The sequence below is a fragment of the Anolis carolinensis genome, unplaced genomic scaffold, assembly GCF_035594765.1.
Source record: "Anolis carolinensis isolate JA03-04 unplaced genomic scaffold, rAnoCar3.1.pri scaffold_9, whole genome shotgun sequence".
In the NCBI taxonomy this organism is placed as follows: Eukaryota; Metazoa; Chordata; class Lepidosauria; order Squamata; family Dactyloidae; genus Anolis; species Anolis carolinensis.
In genome coordinates, this window is record NW_026943820.1 from 13,393,348 (window position 1) to 13,416,531 (window position 23,184).

At 38.7% G+C, this 23,184-nt stretch overlaps 1 protein-coding gene across 4 annotated transcripts in view; it reads left to right on the top strand.

Annotated features, from left to right (window-relative positions):
- shcbp1 (SHC binding and spindle associated 1) overlaps positions 1–8,155 on the top strand; it is a 52,106-nt gene extending 43,951 nt beyond the window's left edge. For 3 of the 4 annotated variants that reach the window (XM_003222937.4, XM_008113916.3, XM_016994762.2), the window contains 3 exons: positions 683–769; positions 2,560–2,701; positions 7,465–8,155. In XM_003222937.4, the coding sequence (XP_003222985.2) occupies positions 683–769; positions 2,560–2,701; positions 7,465–7,775 (540 nt within the window). In that variant the 3' untranslated portion in view covers positions 7,776–8,155. The remainder of the gene's footprint in view (positions 1–682; positions 770–2,559; positions 2,702–7,464) is intronic. The other variant, XM_008113915.3, reaches the window with a different exon arrangement.
- The last annotated feature ends 15,029 nt before the right edge of the window (positions 8,156–23,184 follow it).

Sequence of the window (23,184 nt, forward strand, 5' to 3'; positions counted from 1 at the left end):
GAGACTCTACTGTATGTTGAAGTAACTTCTGTCATGCACAACAAAGCTTATTTCCTAGTCAGTATTGCTGTTTTGAGTCTCTGTTAATAGATAAAAAGTGGCTAATAAGAATAATAATAATCATCATCATCATCACATACATGTGTTAGCTAGCTAACTTGGTTTGGTGGTGGCTGTTCTTTGAAATGTTGATTCACCCACCTATATTAAATTTTTCACACATCTTGAGTTTTGAAAACCTTTTACTACAATTTATACAGATATATGTTCCAGACACACACCTGCCATATTTGCTTCTCCTAAATCTGAGCATCTATTCTGAATTCACACTAAATCCAGGCCTGTCCAAGACTTATTTGGTTCCGAAAACTGACACGTACATAATTGTTCCAAGGCAGTTTCACACTTCATAATTATATTTATTCCACTTCATTAGTATGCTGCCTTTCTCCCAGAATGGGTCCCAAGGCAGTTCACAATTACAGCATTATGAGTCCATCATATCTGCCATTGCTGCTTGCTGTGGAAAACCTGGTGATTGTGGTGCTATAGCAATATAGTGTGGAAGGGCCCAAGACACAGATAAATCAAGGCAGCAGATGGTCAACAGCTCACAGAGTTGGCCTTTCAGTTTAGAAACCTAGCTTATGCTTTTAAGAATGTTAATTACTCCCAATTTCAGGGTGCTGGCATTGAAGTCTACCCAGGAGGCACGTGTACTTTGATAGGAAACGGCATCCACCATTGCAAAGAGGGAATCCTTATAAAAGTGAGTCCTGGCTTAAATGCTGAACTTCACATTTGGTTCTAAATGGCAGACACGCATTTGAATTTTGTCTTTTGTTCTTTCTTTTTAAAAGGAAGGGTTAAAAAAAATTTTTTTCCAGTGCCAAAATCTTAATTATTTTCTTTCTTGCCCTTTCTCAAGGCATTGGTCATGATGGATGGTGTTAGCTTAAGCTTTGTAGCAATGTTGGGGAAATTTTAGGGCAAGGAACCATCACTTTGATAAGCTTCATGCTGAGCAATGATTCATTTTTAATATATTTAGAATAAGGGCATATAATTTTTCCTCCTGGCCTCCCCACATTTCACATACCCCATGCTTTGGGGGCCTTCAAGGCCCACAAAAACAGGGTCCAAGGGTCACATGCCCAGTAGGCTTGTGCATTCCGGCTGAACCTCAATCTATTTCTGCTGGCTGGACCTCCCATATCCATTTTCATGCACCTCCCGAAAACGGGTGCGCAGCCAGATGGAGTTTTTGGACTGCAGTCGATAAATATGGCTAGATCCAGCCAATTGGTGGCAATGGAGGAGGGCTCTCCAGGCTTCCCTTCCCTTCCATTTTTTAAAAAAAATTAATTTATCAGTCAAAATGTATAAGTTTACATTCCTCATTTTACAATATCTTAAACATACCATATTGTATACAATTTGACAGTTAAAAAAATCAAGAACATCTTTAAGCATATTTCTTATCAGTTTTTAACTTTTCCATTACAACTTGACTATATATCTCTCTACTACACACTTTTTATCTACTTATACATGTTTTATAATTAATATTATTATTATTAATTTATCAATCAAAATGTATAAGTATCATATTGTATACAATCCGACAATAAAGCGGGCTCCCCTTCCTGTCATTTTAGGCAATGGCATTGTTTGCCCTTATATCCTTCATTAAGACCTGAATTAAAAAGCATCAGAGTTAAGATACCACTCGTTCTGCAAACCTTTCCCTTTGGTCTGTAGAGGATACCTAGGTTTAATTCTTCGTTAAAGCTGTTTAAAGCTGCACACAGCTTTCCATTAAGACATTTTAAGGAGGCTTCCCACTTCCCACTGGGAAAGAAGAGTGATGACCTGGAGCTATCCTCTGGGCTTCCTTAAGAAAGCTCTCGCTTTTCTCTTGATTTGCTTTTGCATTGCAGGCCCTGCCTGTCTTTTCCCCCCTCATGTCTTTCTGCTTTGGGTTTAATGCTTCCTTAAAGCTGTTTCTACTTTAATAATAATAATAATAATAATAATAATAAGAAGAAGAAGAAGAAGAAGAAGAAGTTTATTTTTATATCCCGCCCCATCTCCCCGAAGGGACTCAGGGCAGCTCACATGGGGCCAAGCCCAACAACATACAATAAAATACAACAGTATAAAATACACAATATAAAATACAACAATATAAAATACATAATAATCACAATAGTATAAAATACACAATATAAAATATTTTCTACTCTAGAGGAGAGGTAACTAAATACACCGATGCCAGGACACAACTGTGAGACTGAATAAGGGGACATGGTCCCATTATGGATGGGAAAATGTGATGGCTGGGTCCTTCGGTAGAGCCGAAGAAGACGGTTTGGCTGAAGCAAAATGGTTAAAACAGATCTGTGCACAAGTCTAATGCCCATCCCTGATTTAGAAGAAAGACATTGGGGTCTCTTTTGGAGGACTAAGAGCAGAGCTTCTTAAATGTTGGGTACTTGGATTGTGATGTGAAACCCATTTGCTTGGTAGGCCACTTCACTTAGTCTTCTTGCTTTTCAGGACTTTTTGAATGAGAACTACGTCATTCCCAAGATAACCATGGTGAACAATGTGATCCACAATAATGAAGGGTATGGAGTGGTCTTAGTGAAACCTGCGGTCTCTCCAGATGTCAAAGAGAATTCTTTAGAAAGCGCAGAAGGTATAATAATAATAACAATAATACTCTTCTGGTCAGGGGCAATAAAGCAGAGGAACCTCACTTATTTTCCCCTCCATGAATCAGAAAGGTGAGGCTAGTGGGCACAATATTTTCTCTCCAAATATGAAAACAAGAGCATTCATGGGTTCATATGTCCAAGTGTCATACTGTATTTATTTATATTCTATCTTTTCCCCAGCCTAGGGTTTAAGGCAACTTACAAAGGTTGTCACAGCAATGGTTCAAAAGTTTGCACCACGCAAACATGAACAAAATATAGAACAGACAATAGAATTTGTATTTACAAGGAAATAAGTAAACAAAGTGCCACATTTGGAAAAACCCTTTCCCTTTGAGCAATCGGACTTTAAAATAAAATAAAAAGGTTCCGTCCAATGGAAAGATAGCAGGGATAAAGCTAATTTTTCTCTAGGAAACCTGGAAGAAATCCCTCTTCCGGTTTTCGAAGTCACAGGCAGGTTTGTATGGGAGAATACGGCCCTTCAAAGGACTTGGATTTGAGATGTTTGGGCTTTATTAAGGTAAAGGTAAAGATTTTCCCCTGACGTTAAGTGCAGTCGTGACCGACTCTAGGGGTTGGTGCTCGGCTTTCTAAGCCGAAGAGCTTCCCTTCCCACCAGAGCGGTACCTATTGATCTACTCCCATTTGCATGTTTTCGAACTGCTAGGTTGGCAGGAGCTGGGGCTAACAGCGGGCGCTCATTCTGCTCCCGGGATTTGAACCTGGCACCTTTTGGTCTGCAAGTTCAAGTTCAGCAGCTCAGCACTTTTAACACGCTTTATTAATTACAGCAAATTCTTTGGACCAGCCGCCTGATCTATTTTTCTTGAGCAAAATGTAATTCTAATGGCACTTCTTTTGTTCCAAGCGTGGCTCTTCTTTTCTTAACATTTGCACAATCTTAGGGCTAAAACATACATAATTGAGTAAGGTCTTTTTTTTTATGCCCCAGTATCCAAGGCTGGCTCCAAGATGAGCTTAGCTCAACGAAAATCCTTCCCTGAGTCTAAGAAAAGATACCCGGCGGCAGCAATCATAGCCTAATTAAATTAGGAACAAGAAGCCAATACGTGGAAAATACTGAGAAGGCTTTAAGAACAGCAAATCTAGTTATTATGGGTTTTTGCCATGCAAGTGGAGATGTAATCTACTCCAGGCTCTTCTGTTTGCATTGGCAAATGGAAAAGAGGCAAAAGAACTTCAGATGACTATAAGCTTCAGCTCCATTGCATTTGCTTGGTCATATTTAAAATAACCATATTCTGAGATTTTTTATGAGAAAGATATGAATTTGAGGAACTTCAAAACTGCTTTTCACCTGTATTTTTAAAACAGAAGTTTGCTTTAATTATGCTTTAACTTTGGTAACAAAATCCTTTCCCACTTCTGCTTTATTTAGGAGAGCTATTGCTTATTTCTCTTGGCTGGCAGTTCTCCAATGGAGGATCACAGCCCCAAAAACGCAATCCCAAAATAGAGAAACGGATGAGCAGAAAACCGCACAGAGGCCAATAAAACAAAGACATATTTATTTGTATCAAACATTACTTCCACTTTTGCGTTATATTTTTAAAATGCACCCGAATTGCTGACATGTTGAATGAATACATAATCTAGAAGTATTTCACGAAGAGTTTATAAATATCTCGGTGGTATTGTAATTAATGCATTCCCTAAATAACTAGATGTGCACATAGTGTGTATATTCTTATTTAGTGAAAGCGGTCTGAAGAAATTACTTATAAAACAATCCAGCAGAATTATAAGCAACTAAGCAAATATGTGTGTGTGTGTGTGTGTATGTGTGTGTGTGTGTGTGTGTGTGTGTGTGTGTGTGTGTGTGTATATATATATATATATTTAAATAGACCTTAGATTTTTGACAATAGAAAGGTTCAGTACTTACCAGTGATGGTGTTGTTTGGCCAAGAAATAAAAGTGAACGGGTTGAACTGTAAAACTAAAAACTTTTGTTATGTCAGGATTTAGTGTCTCTTTCAGACATGAGTTTTCATTAGATGCTCTTGGGTTTTTCATGTTTTCTTTTTAATAATAGTAGTAAGGCATTCTGTGCTGTCAGGCTATATGACACACAAGAAAGACAGTTTGAAGGAGGAGGAAAAAAAGCAAACCTTCAAGTGAAGTCCAAATTCCATCAATCTTATCCTATGGTTTTCCTATAAACCATTACACCACATTAGGTCTCCTACTTTGATAGAGTACAACTGTTATTGCATCTATAATATTTGTTGTGTGTGTGTGTGTGTGTGTGTGTGTATGTATATATAACACAATGGATTAAACCACTAAGCTGCAGAACGTGCTGACTGGAAAGTTGGTGATTCAGATCCACAGAACAGGGTGAGCTCCCATTGTTAGCTCCAGCTTCTGCCAACCTAGCAGTTTGAAAACATGCAAATGTGACTAGATCAATAGATACCGCTTCATTGGGAAGGTAACAGTGCTCCATGCAGTCATGCCGGCCACATAACCTTGGAGGCGTCTACAGACAACGCCGGCTCTTCAGCTTAGAAATGGAGATGAACACCACCTACCAGAGTCAGACTTGACTAGACATAATCACACACACATGCACACTCACACAAACATGCATACAGTATATAAAAGTCAAAGTATGTATGTAACGAATGATTGAATATATGACCCATGAAATACGGAATGGTTTATGGAAATGGCTTTTCGATTTCCCATTTACTAATGTTTAGATGTGTTTTATAGGATGGTTATTATTGCTTTTATTACTTTTATAGCTGATTTATACTATTTAAATTGCATTATTTATCTATTACTGTACAAGGCATTGAATATTTGCTTTTTTATGTCTGTGAGCTGCCCTGAGTCCTCATGGGGAAATGGGGTAGAATATAGATAAAGTTTTGTGTTGTTGTTGTACATGCAACAAAATTTGAAACATTCTCTGTTCCTGGTTTGAAAGTGTTATTTCCTGTTTAAATTTGCGGTACTTACTTTGAAAATAGTTGTTCTACTCCAGAAACTTTGTTTTTGTGGTTGCTACAAACTGTATTGAATTGGTTGAGACTCAATGAGATACTCATTGAAAACCTAGAGCAAAATGTGTTGCAGAATGTTCCACAAAAAACAAAGTTTTTGCAGTTTAATAAGCTTTCCCCTTGTTTTTGTAACAGAACTAATTAGGAAATGACATTTATAATCCGGGAACAAAAATTGTGTTAGGGTAAAGGTTTCTCTGACATTAAGTTCAGTCATGTGGGGTTTGGTGCTCATCTCCATTTCTAAGCCGAAGAGCTGGCGTTGTCCATAGACACCTCCAAGGTCATGTGGCTGGCATGACTGTATGGAGCACATTTACCTTCCCACCGAAGTGGTACCTATTGATCTAGTCATATTTGCATGTTTTCAAACTCCTAGGTTGGCAGAAGCTGGGGCTAACAGCAGGTGCTCATTCTGTCCTGTGGATTTGAACCGCTGACCTTCTGGTCAGCAGGCTTTGCAGCTTAGTGGTTTAACTTCTTGCGCCACCTCAGCCCAAATACATTCCCTGTTTTCCCCAAATAGGACAGGGTCTTATATTAATTTTTGCTCCAAAAGATGGTTTAGAGCAGTGATTCCCAACGTGGGCACTGCAGCAATCCAGGGGAGCGGTGATGGCCACAGGCACATATATCTTTCTGTTTAATTGCTATTAAAATTAAAAGAAATTAATTTCCAGGGTGCTGAGTAATATTTTTTCTGGAAAGGGGGCGTGTTGAAGTGGGAATGATTGTATATAGAGTTGTTTAAATGTAATTGAGTCATGGTTGTGCAATGTGTGCTGGAGATTGCGTCATACACTGTGTGCTGCCTACTATACCAGTGTGTAAAGGGTTAAGCTTGGATTGCATCAGACAGCAGAGGATGAGATAAATAGCCCTCTACTTCCTATCTTTTCTCTCTGTCCCTTCCCGTGTGTGCCTGCGTGAGAGCTGTGTATCGTCTTGTGAGACAAATAAGTTTGTGTAGGACAAATAAGTTTGGGAACCACTGGTTTAGAGCTTGTTTTCAAGGGCAGTCTTATATTTTCCAAATTGACTTTTTAAATGAACTTTATCTAGGGCTTTTTTTCGAAATAGGGCTTATATTTCGAGCATCTTCAGAAATGCTGAAAAATCATGATAGGTCTTATTTTTGGAGTAGGTCTTATTTTCATGTGGCCAGCATGACTGCATGGAGCGCCGTTATCTTCCCGCTGGAGTGGTACCTATTGATCTACTCACATTTGCATGTTTTTGAACTGCTAGGGTTCCATTATTACACCGCACTTTATTGTCCATTTTAACTGTGAAATTACCTGTCTCCATTTAGTATTCTCAGCACTTTGCTCGGGATCTATGAATTTAGTCCCCTGATTTTAATATTGCATGATTTATGCTTTTTAATGTTTGTTTTTATTGATGTTGATGTTTTTATCAGGCTTTGCGATTGGTTTTTTGATTGTTGTATTGGGCATGGCCCCATGTGAGCCGCCCCAAGCCCCTTCGGGAAGATGGGGCGGGGTATAAAAATAAAGTTATTATTATTATTATTATTATAGGGTGGCAGAAGCTGGGGCTAACAGCGGGTGCTCACTCCGCCACCCGGATTTAAATCTGCGACCTTTTGGTCCGCAAGTTCAGCAGCTCAGCACTTTTACATTCAAAATTTTTTTGTTAGATAGTGTAATATATGAAGGATCTGCTTAATGCTGTTGTTTCTGACCCAGGAGAAAAGAACGGCGAATCTGCTGCTGATGCCGTCATTGGAGAGTGTGAAGAGCAACATAAACAAGCCGGTGGCGCAATGGACTCTTATGGAGGAGATGCTGTTTCTGAGCCCATGGAGGACAATTCAGAAATCGCCAATGAACTTTCCCTTGCGTCGCTCAAGAAGAACCAGGCGAATAAGAAAAGGCTGAGCAGCTTGAGGTTCACGGAGGCAGACGACGGCCTGATGGCTCAAGAAATGTTTGTGTCCATTGTGGGCAACCAGTTCAAGTGGAATGGGAAAGGGAGCTTCGGGACATTTCTGTATTGACTTTTCAGGCGTGCATAGGAATAGCGCCAGTGTATGGCTGTCGACGGACTCGTTCTGGAGTAGCTGAAGTTTGTCCTTTGTTTGTGGTTGCTCTCCTTGCTTCAGTGTGATTCCAGCATCCTCTTGTTTTTAGCAATCTGTTTGTTGTGCCAACAATACCCTTCCTTTTGAGCAGATAAGCTTAAATACCGATATATATATTTCTCACTTTCTATTATAGTATTTAACTTTAATATAAAACACCCCTTTCAAAATAATGTTATAGACACTTAAGAGAAGCGGTCCCTTAGGATGTGTTTTTACCACAAGTAAAGGAAATGTGTGTTTGTCGTGTTGTGATATCAGTTTCAGTAGTGTTCAATAAACATTTTTATTTTTAATTGATTTTTGGATATACATTTGCTATAGAAATGAGTGTCTTGAGTTCAGCAGCCATGGTGGTTTGGAGTCTTAGAAGGGTCTCCAAAAGTAACTTTTTCTATATTATGTAGTTAAGGCATACATTTGCAGAGAGCACTTTTATTTAGAGCAGATATGGGCAAACTTTGGCCCTCCAGGTGTTTTGGACTTCAACTCCCATAATTCCTAACAGCCTACCGGCTGTTAGGAATTATGGGAGTTGAAGTCCAAAACACCTGGAGGGCCAAAGTTTGCCCATTTCTGATTTAGTGCTTTGTTCCCAATCTGGACACAAAGCAAACCCTATATTTTGACTTTACTTGGGCTGGAAGCATAGCAAAATAATACCACCGCAGGCACACAAACAATTCCGGAAGATAATATTTTTTTGGAGCGTGCATAAGTGAAACCACAGATGTCTTGTCCGTGGATAAGGGGATCATACTGTGCTTAAAGTTTTCCTTTTCATCATTTAATTTTTAAAAAGAGCATCTGATTCCTGTGCCATGAATGTCTTGAAGCTCTTTGCCCAAATCCTTGGGGATGGAGAAAAGGAAACTTCAATGCCTTGCAGATCAATGCCTCTAAATGTGGAAAGGTTTGTAAAGGATCCGCACATCAGACGTTTTCTGGAACAGGGCGGTTGGCATGTTGAGATCCCTCCAATCTGTAAAATAATACATTCTGTAAAGAATCACAAACACCAAAAAAAGTTGATTTATTTTTTGATGTAGGAAAGACAACAAAAGATGGCATTGAGATACAGTAAAGACGTAACAGGGCCGTCTGCTGGGAGAAGAACTGAATTGTGTTTGGGGGAACCGTGGATGATTAATTCAGAGACATTGCTGTGATAGATGCATATCAGGCTGCAAAAGGATTTTGTAGTGTACTTTCAAAACTAACAGAGAATGAAAGTTTATAACAAGCTTTCATTTATTATTATTGCTGCTGCTATTATTATTATTATTATTATTATTATTATTATTATTATTATTATTATTATTATTATTATTATTGGAGCCCCTGGTGTCACAGTGGGTTAAGCCACTAAACTTCCTGACCGAAATGTCAGTTTCGAATCTGGGGAGCTGGGTAAGCTCCCGCTGTTAGCCCTAGCTTCTACCAACCTAGCAGTTCAAAAACATGCAAATGTTAGTAGATCAGTAGGTACCGCTCTGGCAGGAAGGTGACGGCACTCCATGCAGTAATACCGGCCACATGACCTTGGAAGTGTCAATGGACAACGCTGGCTCTTCGGCTTAGAAATGGAGATGAGCACCAACCCCCAGAGTCAAACACGACTAGACTTAATGTCAAGAGGAAACCTTTACTTTATTATTATTATTATTATTATTATTATTTGCTTTTCTCTCCACAAAGGAGACTCAAAGTGGCTTACAATAAAAGCATTTCAATACAATTTAAAATATAAAAATATACAAACATTAAAATAGAACTCAACATCAATTTGCATATCAGGCTGCAAAAGGATCTTGTAGTGCCTTAGACACTAACAGAGAACAAAAGTTTGCAGCATAAGCTTTCTATTACAGTAGAGTCTCACTTATCCAACAAACGGGCCGAAAGAATGTTGGATAAGCGAATATGTTGGATAATAAGGAGGGATGTAGGAAAAGCCTATTACACATCAAATTAGGTTATGATTTTACAAATTAAGCACCAAAACATCATGTTTAACAACAAATTTGACAGAAAATACGCAGTAATGCTATGTAGTAATTACTGTATTTACGAATTTAGCACCAAAATATCATGATGTATTGAAAACATGGACTACAAAAATGCGTTGGATAATCCAGAACGTTGGATAAGTGAGTGTTGGATAAGTGAGACTCTATTGTACTATTATTTATATTTATTTATATTTATACCCCACTTTTTCCTAATTGAGAGAATACAGTTTGTAGCATAAGCTTTCATTTATTGTGTTTGTTTATACTCCGCTTTTTCTCTCCACAAAAGGAGACTCAAAGCGGTATCACAATAAAAGCAATATAGTTTGAATTCCAAAACTATCTCAACATTAAAATAGAACTAAACATCAATTGTATTAATTAATTAAAAAGTAACAGTTAAAATCCTTAAAACTGATAAAAAATTCAAATAAATATTGAGACATATTTCTTCAGATGTATCTTAAGGAGATTTGGTCAACAAAAGTTTATGCTACAAGATTGCTTTGAATTAAAAGGTAAGTGATCTAATTGTGTTCCAATAGGTTTCTATTTATATAAATAGATCTCTACTTAAAATGGAAACTGGTGAAAAGGATAGCCAAACCGAGTAATTTGTACTCAGGATGCATTTGTGTACTCAGTAGACTTGTGCATAGATTCGGAGTGGTCGGTTCCCTTCAGCCTTCAGTTACCCATTGCCACTAATTGGCCGGATCTTCCCGGATCTTTTGGCTGCCTAGCCGAAAACAGATATTTTCATTAGCTGATTTTCGGGAAGCTCACGAAAACCGGGTCTGGGTGCCCAATGAAATTTGGATGCCAAAACTGGACCACCCTCCAGCTGAATTGAACAAGCCTAGTACTCAGTAAGGCCTGTATGCAAAATAAATTAACAAGAATGAAGCTGGCAGCAGAAACTTTCCTAGACTTAGGTTGCATTTACACTATAGAATTAATGTGGTTTTACATCATTTTCACTGCTATGGATCAATGCTATGGAATCCTGGTAGTTTTACAAAGTCTTTAGACACTCTGCAAAAGAGTGCTGGTGTATCACCAAACTACAACTCCCAAGATCCTTGGAGTGATTGGCTTAGGAAATCACTTGTTTCCGAACCATCCATTTTACAATGCCTTCTGTTGGAAGTCCCTCTCGAAGCTTGGTGTTGATGTCACTTTGCTTTCACTTAATTTTAATTATTCGTTCAGGAAATATTTTTTACCGTTTGCAAAGCAATATCTAACTTCTATGTGGTCGGAGGTCAGGGATGACGTAATTTACCCTTGTGCTTCAGCCAAACTATAATCCATTCTTTTTTGCCGATTTCAGCAAGACCCTTACATTGGCTCTGCCCTTTCGCTTTGGTTCTTCCCCGAAGACTCCTTGCCAACGTAGACGCTTGTATAACTCAGTGCAGATATTTAGATGTCTTCATCTCACTCAATAAAGCGGAATGTAAAATACTTTCTCTGTGCAACGAGGAGCGTGCCTCGGGGGCCTTATGAACCGTTTTCTGTGGCAAATCAATAGTTCCAGAGCCGCGCTTCTAAAAACTTTGATAAATGATTAATAAGGCGAGTTAAGAACAATCGATGCCCGGATATATTGTCACCTTGCCGTTTACTCTTGGGCATTCCACTTTTCAGAGATTGAAAGGGAGAGACAAAAGGGGAGAGAAGCAAACACACGTTTTACTTTGTCTTTTATTTTTTGGTAAGAAATACATTTCTAAAATTAATCATAATCACGATTTTTTTAAAAAAAAAAATCCTGTGTTATAAATGTCACTTCCTAATTGGTTCTATCATAAAAACATGAAAAAAGTTTATTAAACTGTAAAAACTTTGTTTTTGTGGGACATCCTGCAGCACATTTTGCTATAGTTTTTCAGTGACTATCTCAACCAATTCAACATAGTTTGTGGCAGCCACAAAAAAGAAGTTTCTGGAGTATAAACAACTACTTTCAAAATAAGTACTGCACAATTAAACATGAAAATACACTTTCAAACCAGGAACAGGACATTTTTCAAATTTTGTTACATAATGTTATCTCTAAAGCATCCCCTCTACAAAATGTTCGCCTAAATCTGATCTGTTTCTTAACAGCGTACTTATTTTGGGAGCCAACATTTTATAGCTGTTTGAGTGTTGGACTACAGCTTTGGAATACCATCTAGACCAGGGGTCCTCAAACTTTTAAAGTGGAGGGCCATTTCATGGTCCCTCAGACTGTTGAGGGGCCGAATTATCATTTGATTAAAAAATCCCAACATATTCCTATGCACACTGCACGTCTTATTTGTAGTGCAAAAAAAACCAAAAAAAAAAAAAAAACCCAGCAACATTTACTTATTTATTTACTACATTCATACCCCACCCTCCCTCACCCTGAAGGGGACTCAGAGCGACTTACAAGTTGTATGTACATACAATATATTATATTATTAGCACAGCAAAATATTAGCATTATATATTACTATAATGTACTAAACCACTATACTGTAATATTATTAGTAATATTACATTTAATATATAATTAATATATTGTATTATTAGTATTATATTACATTAAAATATTATTATCAATATTTTATGTATACACAATATATTATACTAGCTGTGCCCGGCCACGCATTGCTGTGGCTTATGGGAATCATTTGTTGGCCAGGTGGAATAGCAGTGATTAGCCCTGCAGCTTCAAAACCTGGCTGTTTTCTTCTTATGCGAATCCTTTTTTGGTGAGCTGGAATCCAATGCAATAGGCTTGCTGCTTGGAAGGCTGGGTACTTGTGAGCCTAAGTCTAAAACTGAGGGCGAGGGCCAGGTAAATGACCTCTGGCCCCTAGGCCTTAGTTTGGGGATCCCTGATCTAGACTGTCATACAATGCAGTTTGAAACTGAATTATATAGCAGTGTTGATAGGGTCTGTTTCAATATAATATTAATATAATAATATTATATTTTTTATATAATATAATTTATTATTTATATTTATTTATTTATATTTCACACTTCCCCCCAAGGAGACTCAGAGCGGATTACAGTATATAAACAAACACAGGCAAACATTCAATGCCTTGTTACAATGAGACACACATACACAGATAAAGACAAAGGCTTCTCCTTTCATTTCCGGCTCTGGAGGGGATGCTCATCTCTGGCTCTGGAGAGATGCTCTTCTCAATTTCCAAGCCGATGAGCCTGCGTTGTCACCTCCTGGTCATGTAGCCAGCATGACTGCTTGGAGCTTCTTTTTGCCTTTTTCTGCCAAAGCGGTACCTATTTATCTACTCACATTTGCATGTTTTCGAACTACTAGGTTGGCAGGAGCTAGGGCTAACAGTAGGAGCTCACCCCATCCCATGGATTTGAACTGCCAGCCTTCAGGCCAGCAGGGTTAACCCATTGCGCCACCGTGGCCTCAATTGTTTCAAAACAATTTTAGGATTATTCTTCTACTTTTTAAAAAATAGTTATTTTAATGTGCTTTAGAAATGTTTTTATTGTTTGTTTTAATTTTTATTTGTTCATCATTTCGTGAACTCAAGTGGGTTGGGAGGAGATACGGAAATACTTTACATAAATAACAATGATAGATTAATAGTCCAGTACTTAAACCACTGCAATACACACACTCTCCATACTGGACTGGATGGTCCAATGGTCGATGTGTAAACCTGGCTTGGTCCAAATACACTACATCACCTCTCCTACCATTCCCCTATATCTTGCCCTTCATAATAGCATGGGGCACAACCCAAAACAAATGGGGCAGATAAGTGCCAGTAGTAGTAGTAGTAGTAGTAGTAGTAGTAACACTATGTAATAGAGATGTGTGTGATATTTGTTGCATTTGTTTCATTTGTATTTCCGTTTCGTACCAGCTGTAGGGCAAACTACAACTCCCACTATGGTGAGTCTGTCTCTCCAGTAGGTTGAGTAAGCCATTGGGGTTTATTTATTTATTTTTCAAACTTATATGCCGCCATTCCCCTAGGGCTCGGGGCGGCTTACAAGAACTGGCTAAAATCAACAATTTAAAAACATCTTAAAAACATCTTTAAAAAACATCTTAAAAACATCCTAAAAGCACCTTTTAGGTTCTGTGTGCCAAGTTTGGTTCAGGTCCCTCATCAGTGGAAGTCACAGTTTCCCTGGTTTTGGGTGAACTACAGCTCCCAGAAAGGAAAGTGAGTTCCCCCCAAACCCTCTAGTAATCAAATTTTGGTATATCAGGCATGTGTGCCGAGTTGGGTCCATATCCATCGGTGTTTGGGTTCACAGTGATCTCTGGATGTAGGTGAACTGCAACTCCCCCAAATCAAGGTTAATTTCCTCTAAAGACCTCCAGTATTTTTTGCGAGTCATGGGGGCTCTGTGTGCCAAGTTTGGTCCAATTCCATCTTTGGTGGAGCTCAGAGTGATCATTGACTGCAGGTGAACTATACATTGCAGTACCTACAACTCCAAAGTGTCCAGGCCAATTCCCCTCAAAACCCACCGGTATTCAAATTTGGGCATATTGGGTTTGCATGCCAAGTTTGGTCCAGATTCATCATCGTTTGGGTTCATAGTGCACTCTGGATGTAGGTGAACTACAACTCCTATAAATCCCTCCAAAGACCGGCAGTATTTTTGTGGGTCATGGGGGTTCTGTGTGCCAAGTTGGTTCCAGGTCCATAATTGGTGGAGTTCAGAGTGCTCTTAGATTGCAGATAAACTATACATCCCAGTACCTAGAACTCCTACAAATCTTAATGAATTCTCCTCAAATCTTTCCTGTATGTTTGTTCAGTTGCTGACCGATGCCTCTGTTTGCTGTGCGCCAAAGAAAAGAATAGGAAAGTGTTATGGGAGAAGCAGTGGGCAGGGTCATGCAAATTCCACACCAATGGAGAGAGTAAGAAACACTGGGATGTCTGTGGTGGAGGAAAAACAAAATCTAGGATGAACTTGTTCCCGTATGAAAGCCTTCACATGGGTGGTGGGCAGTATGGTGTTTGTGGAGGACATTGGCAAGGCTCTTGGACATGTTTACGGCACTCACTATAACCTGTAATGTCATTGGATGGAGAGCCATTGATATTTTCTGAGTAGTAGGAACTATAGCTATTTGTGGAAGTGGGAGCTTGTTAGTGTAAATGGCTAAGCTTCATTGGCACCAAGTTGGCAAATACCTGTATATCTGTATTTGATTTTAAGCGAATCAGATGTATGTTGTATGTTGTGTTTGTATTGTCTGTGCTTGATAAGGCCGACTGGCTAATCAATAAATTGTTGTTGTTGTTGTTATTGTTGTTGTTGTTTAAATGGACACCCCAGCCACACACACATACATATTTTCACTTTTATTATGTGTATAGATATTACCATGGATACTCGAGTATAAGCCAACCCGAATATAAGCCGAGGCATCTAATTTTACCACAAAAAACTGGGGAAACATTGACTCCAGTATAAACCGAGATACCAATAAAATTACATTAATTGAGGCATCAGTAGTTTAAATGTTTTTGAATCTTTACATCAAACTGTAATTTAAGAGATGATTGTTCAACTCTGATTAAATCATTATTTTCATCTTTTTCAATGTAAATGTGCTTATGTATCCTTTTAATAATAACAGAGTGAAATAATAAATGTAATAATAAATGCAGTAAAATAATAAATGTATTAATAATAATAAAATAGAGTAAAATAAATGTAAAAGTAACAACAATAATAGAGTAAAATAATAAAGGTAATAATAATAATTAATAGAGTAAAATAATAAATGTAACAATACCAATAATAATACAGAAAAATAATACATATACAGTAGTCTCACTTATCCAAGCCTCATTTATCCAAGCCTCTGGATTATCCAAGCCATTTTTGTAGTCAATGTTTTCAATATATCGTGATATTTTGGTGCTAAATTCATAAATACAGTAATTACAACATAACATTACTGCATATTGAACTACTTTTTCTGTCAAATTTGTTGTATAACATGATGTTTTGGTGCTTAATTTGTAAAATCATAACCTAATTTGAAGTTTAATAGGCTTTTCCTTAATCCCTCCTTATTATCCAAGATATTCGCTTATCCAAGCTTCTGCCAGCCCGTTTAGCTTGGAGAAGTGAGACTCTACTGTACCATATATACTTGAGTATAAGCTGACCTGAATATAAGCCCACAATTACCCTCACCTGAGTATAAGCCAAGGAGGGTTTTTTTCAGTTCTAAAAAAGGGCTGAAAAACTAGACTTATACTCAAGTATATAAGTATATTATATTAGTTATCAACCATTCATCATGGCTCAAGGTGGGGTACAACATGGATAAATCGGATAGCTGATACAGCTGTTGGGTATTTCATTATATTGTGCGGATTCTTCCTAATTCACCCTGATTCATTTTTTTCATTATCTTCCTTGCTGTTGGCATACTTTTTTTCTTTCTTTCAAATAATTTGAAGCTTATATTACTGCCATGGAGATGTAATAACATACTCCAAAATTATCTAGTCATAAAAGCGGTGGTTGTCACGCTACTTTGAAAGGAAGGGGTGGAGGAAGAAACAGAGTTCATTTGATGAATGACTCTTCGGGGAGCATCTCTGCAACATGTCAGAGGCCTGTGCAGGAGACAACGCAACCTCATGGCTGCTGAACTGCAGGGAAGTGAAGGAATATTTAGCATATGTAGCTCAACAGTTTAAAAAATATTTTAAATATTCAGAATGCTCTGTCTGTTTTAAAAACTATTATTTATATCTGCATTCCATTTCCAATAAGCTCACGCATCATACACACTGTGCATTTTTTCTTTCCTCCTTTATGGTCACAACAACCTTGTAACTTGATCTGAGATCACCATATGAGAGTTGAATGAAAGGTAATGCCTCCACCTTCATTACTTGGGTTTGGATGGGAATCTATATATATAAAAGAGTGATGGCATCATGGCGACCCACAAAACAACAAAACTACAGGCCCCCCAACCTCAAAATTTGACAACACAACCCATCATCCACGGCTCTAGGTTGAGACAATAAAAAGAAAAGATAAATAAAGTTCTAATTAGAAAGAGAGGAATAATTGCTTTTATCCAATTGCTGCCGGTTAGAAGGCTAGGCTCCTCCAACTTGGTCTCCTAGCAACCCAATAAAAAATAATAAAAAACACTAAAAATAATTTAAAACACTAAAAAATTAATACAATAAAATACTATAATAACAGAAAATAACTAAAAATAATACAAGAAAATAATAAAATATAATAAATAAAAAGATAACTTACAATAAAATTAATAAAAAAATTACAAATAACATCAAATAAAAATTACACAACAATTTTTAACCAATACCACCACCACTTTGCCACAGCAATGCTTGGCTAGACACAGCAAGTATTTTAATAAATCAAATGCAGAAATAATCCTTAGAATGTGCTCTTTAACTACCACTATTCACTTTTCCACACAATCACCAGACAATTGGATACATTTCTGCCAAAGATGAACAAGTTTTCTGAAACCGTCACAGAAGAAGTTAACACTCTGTTTCTGCAACCAGCGTCTCACAGGACCCATCGTGCACAGATCTTCCGATAGCCAAGCAAAGCAATAATGTGACCCACACGTTCTTGTGAAATGCCGATTATGCTTGAAATTTCTCTCTGAGTGATACGACGATCATCCTGCATCAATCTGTCAACCTTTTGCTTGTGAAACTTGGTGGTTGCTGTCACAGGATGTCCAACGCTTTGTCTGTCACGCAAGTCAGATGTTCCCACCTCAACATCTTTAAACTTACTCGCCCAACGATGCACAGGACTCACATCAACACAATCACCATAAACAGTTGCATTCTCTGATGCATCTCCTTTGGGGTGACACCTTCTGCTATCAAGAATTCAATGACTGCATGTTGCTTAAGTCACATTGACCGACCGTCTGCGCAGGGTTCCATACTTCACAATTTAACAACACAACCGTTCAATGCTAAGGATTCCCACCAAATTGAACTGTAGAGGAGAGTCTACTGAACAAGCCAGTACCTGCCGCATACCAGTACTGCCATCTGTTGAGGAGTTACGAAGGTGGAGGCATTAATTTTCATTCAACCCTCGCATGTATCCTGTAATCTGCTCTAAGTTCCCGTAGTGCAATATAACGGAATATTTTCCGCACAGAAAACTGCATAGACTTCTTTGATTGTGAAAAATGTGTTTTTCTTTGCCTAATATTTTCTGCACAATTCTTCAGCATCTCAAACACTGGTCTGTTATTCTTTCTAAAATGAGTTCCCAGCTGTTGGCGAAATCTGTTTTTTAACCTGGGAATGAATAATTGTGAATATTCTTCGCATTCCTCCCATTTCTACGAATTTCCGTGTGTTGCAAATGGCCACAGCTCTGCCACATCCAGTGTGCCCTTCTCCGCTTCGGTCCCCGAAGGAGACGAAATGAAAAGGCATGCCGACTTGATGTGAAATTTTAAAATCTGATGCATCTTGTCAGAAGTGATAATTAAGTATTCTAATACATCCAGCTTGCCAGTAGCAGCATATTATCATGTGTTGGGAAATATGCTTTTTTTTTTTTTGCTAGGGCAAAAGGGATGCTGCCAGCTGGCATGTTGTTAAAAACGGGAACTTTTTCCATTTGCTTTTAATTAGTAGGAGGTACTTCTTTGCTACTTGGCAAACACAAGCCTTTTGGGTGATAATAATATTTCTTGCGATGTCAGGGTGCCACTGTTGTGCCTGACCTAAAGAATACAGTTATTTAGTAAGTAGAAAAAGTAACCTTGGCCATTCCAAATCTATAAATAGACATTTTATATTTCCTCTATCCAGGGCCGTAGCCAGAAAAAAAATTCGGGGGGGGGGGGGTTTTGAAAATTTCGGGGGGGATTTAACCCCTTGCACACACCCCTCCCTGCTACAAACCTGTCAATATCTGCTTGAGATAGTGCCTGGAGGGACTCTTAATGTTTTGTGTCTCATAGACTTAGCATGGGGATTTGGTTAACCAGTTAAATTTCATGAGTAAACCAGGTTTTTTTATAACCTGAAAAATTTGGGGGGGGGGGTTGAATCCCTAAAACCGCCCCCTCGCTACAGGCCTGCCTCTATCTATCTATCTATCTATCTATCTATCTATCTATCTATCTATCTATCATCTATCTATCATCTATCTATCTATCTATCTATCTATCTATCTATCTATCTATCTATCTATCTATCTATCTATCTATCATCTATCTTTACCATCTGTCTGTCTATCTATCTATCTATCTATCTATCTATCTATCTATCTATCTATCTATCTAATAAAAGAGAAATATATAGGTCTGTGTGTGTGTATATGTTTGTGAGTGATTTCCAAGACATCTCTCATTTCCAGAAAGCACTGTGACTCCCACTGATGATGGATCTGCATCAAACTTTTCACACAGATCCAATATTATTAACAGAAAATACTGGAGAGGTTTGGGGGTAATTGATCTTGGATGTTGGGTCTTATAGTTCAACCACAATCAAAGAGCTCTCTGAACCCAACCAACGATGGATCTGGACTAAACATGGCATACAGACCCAATGTGACCGACTTTAAATACTGAAGGGGTTTGGAGGGAATTGACTTTGGATGTTGGAATTTATAGTTCCTCCACATCCAGAGAGTACTGTACATCCAGAGAGTATTGTATTAAAATATGTTTTTATGTATGCTTATTTTAATCTTAATGTAGTTTTTATGCTTTATGTTGTAGGCACTATGTAGTGCCATTTGTAAACCGCCTTGTGTTCCCCCCGGGGCCCCTGGTGGCACAGTGTGTTAAAGCACTGAGCTGCTGAACTTGCGGACCAAAAGGTCACAGGTTCAAATCCCAGGAGCGGAGTGAGCGCCCGCTGTTAGCTCCAGCTCCTGCCAACCTAGCAGTTCGAAAACATGCATATGTGAGTAGATCAATAGGTACCGCTCCGGCGGGAAGGTAACGGTGCTCCATGCAGTCATGCCAGCCACATGACCTGGAGATGTCTATGGACAATGCCGGCTCTTCGGCTTAGAAATGGAGATGAGCACCAACCCCCAGAGTCGGACACGACTGGACTTAACATCTGGGGAAACCTTTACCTTTACCTTCAGTCCCCCCAGGGGTTGAGAAAGGGGGGATATAAATATGGTAAATAATAAATAAATAAAATACTGTGAACTGAACCAATGATGGATCTGGATCAAACTTGGCACACAGACCCAAGATGACCAAGTTTAAATAGTGGTGCAATTTGGGGGAAATTGACCCACAATGTTGGGCATTGTAGTTCACCACATCCTTATGCATTTTCTAATGGGACCATTCATAAAAACAAAAGGAAACAATGTTAAACAAAGCATTACTAAAGTCCGGGCATCACTGGCTACCTAAGCTAGTACTGAAATAAAACAAAATCTAAATCTATCTATCTATCTATCTATAGATAGATAGTAGGGTTGTCCAAATATTCGTTATGTTTCTCGTTTCGTAATTATTTCGGATTGTTCTCGTTTTTTGAAACGAGTATTGAAACGTTTTCCCTGGGCGCAACTGGCAATGTAATTCGAACCATCATTGGCCCATTCTCTAATTGTTTCTTAAAATTTTCGTTAAATTTTTTCCTTCCAAATTTTTTTTAAATATTTTTTTTTTAAAAAATTAATTTTTTCTTGTTTCTGCAACCTAACATGAATGGGAGCCTAGCACAGCCTAACATGGCTACCGCTCCCTGGCCAATCAGAGACTTCCACGATGGCTGAAAAAGGTTAGGGCTAGCGTCCTCCACATCCACGTGGAGGATCTCTATAAAAATCCCCTCCCCAACTGAGCCAAGCCATTCTGGGTTGGGATACCGAGGAGAGAGGGTGTTTTGCGCATGCTGGGAAGCTGCTTGCTTGCTTGGGGGAGAGAGGGCTAAGTGACTGGGGGTAGAGTGTTTCTGTTGTTGCTGGTTCGATATTGTGTTTTTTTGGGGGGAAATTGGCTGGGGGCTTGGGACAGAGTCCTTGCTGTGGCTGGCTTTAGGAAACTTTTTTTTCCAAAGGACATCTGCGTCCCTGCTAGTGCTGAGCTTGGGGTGCTTTCCATCTACTCCTGAGGGAGACCTTTTGCCTTTCTGTTTTCTTTTTTGGAATTTAGCAATCACCACATCAGCCCTTCTTTGCAATCCTGAAAAGGGGGGGGGGGACTTGAAAATAATAGTTTCCAAAGGACGTCTGCGTTCCTGCAAGTGCATTGCTTCCCTCCCTCTCCGTTTGTAATCCCAAGCCCCCGGGCTGAGTGTTATTGCAGCAATCACAAAGACACACATTGTTTTCAAACCTAAAGGGTACATTGGAAGAAATAGTTTCCAAAGGACGTGGGGCACCCGCCAAGGCATTGCTTCCCTCACGCTCCATTTCTATTCCCAAGCCTTGGGCTGAGTTTTATTTCTGCAGTCACAAAGTCAGACATTGATTTGATTCAATAGAGGGTCCACAGCAATTTATAGTTTCCAAAGGACAGTGGCACTCCTGCCAAGGCATTGCTTGGCGTGTGCTGCATTTCTAATCCAAAGTCTACACAAGTAGAAGAGGGACTTTTACAGTGATAAGAACCCAATTGAACAGGAAATAAGACTTTCAAACCAGGAACAGGTTTCTTCAAATATTGAAAAATAGTGTATTATAAAAGGTTATGAAAATTTGCCAAAAATCATAGGAGACAGGAAACATTCTGCAATTTGTTGAGCAAAGAGTGTGGAATGTGTTCTCCCACTGTACCAAATTTGATGAGAATAGCTCAAGAAATGAGGGCGGGAGACCCCCAGAAAAGTCCCCCCCGGTTTCCTGTTTTTTGGCGATTGCGCATGCACGTCCGCCATTTTAGAAACATTACGAATTTTTGAAAATATCCGAAAATTTTGGGTGAAACATTAAGAAATAATTTCTATATCGAAGAGCCGGCACCCCCTATTTTAGAAACGAGAATTGAAACATTTTTTCCATTGATCGGACAAGCCTCATAGATAGATAGATGTAGATACAGATGTATATACACACATTCAACCCACTGTTAGTCCTAACCTAAGCAGACCCATTGAAATTCAAGACCTAACTCTCACTGATTTTAGTGGGGCTATTCTAGACAGTCAACACTGTGTTTCAGTATGACTCTAGAGACCAGGATTTGAATCCCCATGCACCCATTGAACAACCTTCTGCAAATCATATTCTCAGCCTCAGAATAAGGCAAAAACAGGCACCCTATGAATACATCCTGCAAAGAAAACTACATAAGTTCGCCTTCGAGTTGCCATTCGTCAGAAACAACTTGAAGGCATCCAACAACATTCTTGGAACAAACGTTGAATGGATCCATTAGTGATTATGCATGTAGATCGAAAAATTACAGAATAACCTTTCCCTGTATTTCTATGCAAATAGACCTTGTAACACCTTTGAGACGAATTGAGAGTAAGATAGCTTCAGTTCATCTTTAAAAGTGCTACAAGATCCCTCTGTATCCTGATACAGATTAACATGGCTATGCTTCTGAATCGTCATCTATCCATGCTCTCATCCAAGACACTATTTAGAGTTGCATCTCCATCTACAACTCCCTGTATGGAGAGTTGTTAATGTGGGATTTGTGTATTGATAGTGTTTAAATGAAATTTTTGTATTGCCTGTATTGCATACTGATTGCATCATCCAGAGTGTACTATAGTCTGGAAAGAGTTAATTACTAAGAAGCTGTGATGACCTTGATGTGTGGCTGGAACTGGGGAGTGTCCAGACACAAGTGTGTATGCTTTACTGATTACATCAGTTTAGTTCTGTTCTGTTCTGAGTCTGCCTAGAGTGAAAGTCAAGTCCTGTGTTTGTCTGTAAGTCTGTTTGTCTTGTACAGTAAAACTTTGTATATAGTTTTACCAGCGTCTTTGGATGTCTCTTCGTGCTGCGTTCCTCTGACTCCATCCAACTGCTGCTGCGCTGCATACATTACTCTGACAATAGTTTCTACACTCTGCCAAAGATGACTGGTGCCTCACCAAACTACAAATCCCAGGATTCCATAGCATTGAGCCATGGCAGTCAAAGTGGTGTCAAACCGCATTAACTCTATAGTTTTGTACCCTAAAAACTGGCATATTGTACCTGTATCCGGAGGTTTCATTCTATCAGTGCCACCATTAATAAACCTGTACTTTTCCATAAATATGTCTGATCTCAGAGTTTAGAAATTTAGCCTGCAGAAGAGAAGGCTGAAAGGTGACATTATGGCCATGTATAAATATGTG